This window comes from Calonectris borealis, chromosome 4 (genome assembly GCF_964195595.1).
Source record: "Calonectris borealis chromosome 4, bCalBor7.hap1.2, whole genome shotgun sequence".
Taxonomy (NCBI): Eukaryota; Metazoa; Chordata; class Aves; order Procellariiformes; family Procellariidae; genus Calonectris; species Calonectris borealis.
This window is the reverse complement of record NC_134315.1, coordinates 31,468,619-31,474,618: the sequence shown is the minus strand read 5'-3', so window position 1 is coordinate 31,474,618 and position 6,000 is coordinate 31,468,619. Positions and strand designations below refer to the sequence as shown.

Below are 6,000 nucleotides of genomic sequence, written 5' to 3'. Positions count from 1 at the left end.
GTACATACAGCACCCTCGCTGGCCTCCGACCTACGATACCTGCCTGGGAAAGCTTCTCAGGCTTGGCTGGACGTGGAAAGGGGTTTGCAAAGCCATTAGCTTCATATTCGTTTATTTCTTAAATTCAGCAAAACAAGATTAACTAGAAAATGACTGTACGCCTTCCAGGCACAGATCCAGAGAAGGATCACTGCAGATTTGGTTTGATCTGCAGTCATCTCGTTCCACACCCTGGCTCAGGATTTCTTTTGTTGGTTGTTGGTTTTTTTTTTCAGATCTGGCTCTCTACTGCAAATACACACAATATAGCAAAATATATACAGCTTCAGTTAACATTGCAATGATGCCTGTAACCGTGCTCAGCAGATTAAGTTTATGTGTAACAGTGTGTGGTAAAGGACAGTATTACAACAACGTTTCAGCTACACAGTGGTAGTAGTGAGTAAAAGTAAGAGAAATTATTGAAGTCGTCCCTCTCTCACCCCCTGCACAATACAAACAGCTAATACTTCTGGGCTCCTCTTCTTCCAGATGCCACTCAAACATCTTCGCGTACCAGGAGAGGCTGAGTAGATGAAGCACTGCTACCCACCGAGTTAATCCTCACCGAGTGATCTGGAGCGTTTCCTTGACTGGAAGGTGGAGTTGAGAAGTTCGCATAAACCTGCAGAAGCCAACGACCAGTGTCAATACTCTGCAGACTGCTCCCTTCATGCATACCTGGAGAGCTCTCCTTTCCTAGCCTTTTCCCACTGTGTACTACACGCCGCCATGGAAGGGTTCCAGCTCAGGAGTTTCTCTGCAGATCTAAAGAGAGTTTCAAAAGGTCTTGGGCTTAACTGCTCTTTTAAGGAGTCAAGAACCTCAATCTCAGTTATTAGCAACACCGCAGCTTCCAACTGCACGCCAAATTTCAAGTGAGCTTGAAAAAATGCAGCTTAGGTTATTACTAAACTCCCTCAGAAACCTCACTAGTATTTCCTTCGCATTCTTGCTTTTGTTTTAGTAATGCCTGCACCTGCCAAAAATACGCTACAGGATGCAATCGAACACCAGCAGCTTTCAGTTTCCTCTTTTCTCAAATTGTCAGGAAGCCATGTACTCTGTGCCCAAACAAGGCATCCAGAAGGTAAAAGGAAGCTTTATTTTTAAACCAGGTTTTAAACTTACTTTTTTAAACCCCAGTAACACACAATGTTATTGCAAGAGAAAATCCACGTTTCTGATGTGCCTCCAATTTTTCTTTGGACTGTTTTGTCCAGTTACCCTCTCAGAAAAAGCTTTTACTAGGGAATGGTCAAAAGAGCAGTGAATACAGTTTGTCACAACATACCTCCAAGGTTATATAAATAGAGCTAAGGGAAGCAAGTGAGAAGAGGCAGAAGAGCACTGAAAGCTCAACCTCTTTGTCCAGAAAGCTTTTCTAATAAAAGCTAAACATACTTCACTTCTGAGATGTTTCCCAGATTAATAAAATTTTTCATAGCTTAAGATAAGATGAATTTATGCAGCACCACTGCATTTTGTAACATCAAAATTGTTGTGCCAGGTCTATTTTGAGTGAGAAACATCAACCATGTAAAGAGTCTCTCCAGCTGGTACGTCTTGGGTATGGGCTTAGACAGCTACTGTCTAATGGCACAGCTAAGCAGAAGTGAGTAGCCCAAACATCATTCCTACCGCCCAAACTGACAGTGCAAAGCTACATAAATAATACTGGAAAATTAATGAAGCGCCCAGGCTCTTTGCTCTTCACAGCTCTAGTCTATTGTCTTGCTTGAAGCTGCTTTGACTCCAAAAAACTGACGATCCATAACTTACCCGGGGGGCATTATCTGAAAGCTGCTGCTCTATCAGCTGTACGATTTGTTTAAATGTGGGTCTCTGTAAAGGATCAGCATCCCAGCAACTCTTCATTATGTCATACCTGCAAAGATACTGAAATTAAGTACCGCTCATGAGGAAATCCTTAGAGCTCTTATCTCGCCTCCGTTATTATTTGAAGGAAAAGTGCCACCCAGTCCCACAGTTTACCTTCTTTAAATGACGTTTAAGAATAGAAATAGTGCTGCTAACACCTGTGCTTGTGACAACAAAGGACTCAATACTAATGGGACTCTCTGGACACAGTTTTCTTTGACAGCTTGCTAAGTGCCAATCCATTTACAAAACAGTGAATTAGGGATGGCTCATAAAGAAGATCAGTAGCCAGTCCTCTTGCTGTCAGGAAGTACAGCACAAATGCAGATGCTGTACAGTCTGGTGATACATCTCACTGACTGCTTTATCTGAATTAAAAATGTTTAATTATGTTCTGTGATCTGTCAATAATTTATTGACACGGAGCAGATGCCATGACACAGTGATCAGATGGTACAAGGCATGAGTGTATTTCATTGCTTGTAACAACACAGGCATGTATTCCGCTAGTTAAGAGTACATGAATTATTTAAAACGTGAAAAGAACTTAAAAAAAAGACAATGAGGCAGTGCAATGAGCCTTAATGCAAGAATGGAAGCTTCCCTTCCTTTGCATCGTTGCTGATGTTTGGTGATTAGAGGTGGTGGTTGCTTACTTACATTTCAGGCGGTGCACACTCAGGGCTGAACATCCTGTATCCCTCCTTGATCATTTTATAGAACTTGGAGTCCACAGGCATCCCTGGGTATGGGCTGCTTCCTGTTGAGAGAGCATGTGAGCAACACGATTTCTGCATCTGCAGTAAAACCAAGATGAAACAGAAATCCCCTGAAGTACAGATCTTGAAGGAGCTTACCTAAAGAAAAGAGCTCCCAAAGCAATATCCCGTAAGACCAGACATCACTCTCAAAGGTGTAGACGCAATTGAAAATACTTTCAGGTGCCATCCACTTCACAGGAAGACGAGCCTTTCCAGGGAAAAGGGAATAAATTAAGGCAACGGACATAAGGCATACAAAATTTACAAGATAAAATTAACCTTTTCTACTTCTTATGTGCTTTAAATACTCGTTAAATCAAGAAATAGAAGTATCCAATCAAAAATGGAAATCTCAGCATTTTAGAGTCTCCAAGTCCTGTATTGTTACCGATCCATCTTTCTGTGGGTCTACGAAACTCGTGCAGTTCCTTGCACTCTGATTTTCTGTATACTGTGTGATTCCTTCCGTCTTGTTTATAAGGGCAGGAAGTCAGAGCAAAATAATATATATGACCACGGCATGATTCCTTATGCAAACATGCAAGTCTGCTTCCACGGTCTGGCTACCACAGGCACACAGATGAGATTCACATAGTCAAGATGCTTCAAGGCTTTAATCAACAGTTAAGACATCTGATTTAGCTCCTCAGTGTTTCAGAAAAAAAAAGAAAATTCACATGAAAGAAATAATTATTGACATTTTTCGTACGTCTGTGTGGGGACAGACATCCCTCGGGAATGCTAACTGGAGCAGAGGAAAGGGCACAGAAAGCCTTTGGATTTGCTTCCACCTTCCTCTCCCTGCTTTGCCCTTTCCCTGTCTGACTGTAGGAGCCAGTCAGACTTCTGTCCTGAGCACTTGTCCTGCTGTGGGAGAAAACAGACCTCTTCCTTCTAAGTGGTCTTGCAACGATGTGTCCAAAGATCTATTTCAACCATCCTACAGGGAAGAGCCTTGATGTCTTGTAAAGAAAGGACATCCAACAGAAAAGGAGGCAAATGGAAAGGAAAAGAAATGAGGTAGAGGAAAGGCAGCGTTTGCCATGGGCTGGCTCACCAGAGAGGCAACCAGAGTTGTTTATTTCCTGAACAACACAGACAGCAAACACTCCTCCTGGCCAAGCCCCCAGCTGCTGTCCGAGCACTGCCTCCCAGCAGTCTCCCCAGCCCTCCTGATCTGCTTTAAGATCAGGCCAGATGCAACTAGACACCTCCTGCAGCCGCTGCCTCCTCTCTCCCCAGGCAGCTGCAGCCTATCCTCCTCTGACCCTTTCAGGCTATGTAAAATCCTATTGTCAGGGAGCTCAGGAAACTGGAAGGGTAGCCTAGACATGTAGAACTTCATTACTTACTGCCCGCTTCCCTCCTAAGCTGCTGGTCTGCTTCCCACTCCCAGGAGCCTTGACTGATCAAGCAGCTCCTGAGCTGACCCTGAGCCTGAAAGCAGCTTTCTTACACTAAATGCCACTCAGTATTTTGCCAGGACAGCCATTCCTGAATTATTTCTGCTCCTGTTGTTCCCTAACCTCAACTTCTAAGCACCCAGCGGCTGGTAACAACATTGTTTTTGAAGACAACCAATAAACTCTTCTCTCCCGCAGCCTAAAACAGGGATGCTGTAGGTACCTGGGACATCAGGGACTGCTGGGTGACAGCAAAGTAGCAGAGATATCTCAGATACCTGAGGTGCCATGGACTGACTGAGGTTAACCAAGCATGGCAAACCACTTTGGTGAGAGATGCGCAGGTGTGGGATTTTCTCTCTTTGTCAGCTTGCCCAAAGCCTGGATGGGCAACCTTCGGTTTGTGTGTTGTCAAGTCTCTAACGACCAGCCTCTGACCATGGAGCACTCAGCAGGGCTGGGGAGGAGGGCTGCCTTGTTGAACGTGGATCTTCTCTCCTTTGAAAAACGGTGCAAGTGAAAACACGTGTACTCTGAAGGCAGTGGATGGCTGCATGTATCTGATGCAGATTACAACATTAATCCAGGCAGCACAAATCGGTTTGAGATGCAAAATAACCTGTACTCTATAGCACACTTCTCCAGCTTAACCACAGACAGACTCGATTTTCTTTTGTAGTAGGGCTCCTTTTACTGCACTAGCACTTTAAAGGGGACTTCGAGTACTGCCAAGGTAATCTGCATCACTTCAAAGTGTCTTTGTGCACCTGCAGAGGTCTAGTACGTAGCAGTGTAATCGGTACTCTTCTACATAGGAGGTTTTAAACTTTTCTCATCAAAATATAGTGTCTTGTTCCAACCCTGTTACAGGGTTTGAATTACAGCTGCAATTAAAGCTGTATGTTACACATACGAGGTTAAAACCTGTATATGGAATCAGATAAAACTAAGGCTTTTTTGCCTCCCACGATGCCCTAATCAATAAATTCACACTTCAGAATCCAGTTTCTGTTGTCTGAGTGATGCTTTATAGCAAAGAACAGGATGCAAACCCCTGATCATTTATATATTTTTCAAATAAACTATTTCAGTAATGGACAAATATAGCAATGCCCAGAGAAAAAGTTTCAAAATAATTATACTTAGGATTAGGCTACCAGAATATTCCAATGGCAAAACCTGCATTACTCAAAGAGCTGTAACTTTTACTACATTCAGATATAACAGAAAGACTGGGTGTTATATTAGTGTAGCAAAAACATCTCCTCCACTACAACATACATTCAAATACCAGCACGTTTTTTCCAGTGTAACAACATATATATACCAAGGGTTTTGCCAGCACACGCATCTATGTCAGGAATTGCCCCTCCTAATGTTCCTGACCAGCACGGATATATACCAGAATTGGGAAATCTAGATTTCTGCCTAAGAAAGACTTTTCTTTGCAAGTCAAGACAACAGGAACTCCCCTATCTTAAAAGACGTGGATAAAGTATCATATATACTTACGTTTCCTTTGACCACATAATTTGAGTCATTCCTTATATCTCTTGCCAGGCCAAAGTCACAGATTTTTGTTATCCGACCATGAGTTAGAAGAATATTTCTTGCGGCCAGATCCCTATGAATGCACTAAACAACAAACAGACAAACAAACAAAGCTATTTTATAATATCCTTAACAGCTGTTGCTTGGTTACATGTTTACTTACCTATATAACTTACCGCGTTATGCATTTTATGGCAAGCTGAAAGTCATAATGAAGCCATGTGTTAATAAGCTTACTCAGATGATTAAACATTCTGGTGTAGTATCTTTGCTATCATGACATTGATCCACATAGTTAAGGTTGTCTGTGCAGTTATTTCAGAAAAGTCCATTTGCAGTCACTTTGAATTTTCTAGTGTTTCACG

General features: G+C 42.6%; 1 protein-coding gene across 1 annotated transcript in view; it reads right to left on the bottom strand.

The window, feature by feature from the left end:
• Positions 1-211: 211 nt before the first annotated feature.
• The window catches only part of KIT (KIT proto-oncogene, receptor tyrosine kinase), a 54,669-nt gene continuing 48,880 nt past the window's right edge, over positions 212-6,000 (bottom strand). The window contains exons 17-21 of the mRNA XM_075150558.1: positions 5,597-5,719; positions 2,778-2,889; positions 2,581-2,680; positions 1,822-1,927; positions 212-664 (exon numbers count right to left, since the gene is read on the bottom strand). Coding sequence (XP_075006659.1) covers positions 539-664; positions 1,822-1,927; positions 2,581-2,680; positions 2,778-2,889; positions 5,597-5,719 — 567 coding nt within the window. The 3' untranslated portion in view covers positions 212-538. The remainder of the gene's footprint in view (positions 665-1,821; positions 1,928-2,580; positions 2,681-2,777; positions 2,890-5,596; positions 5,720-6,000) is intronic.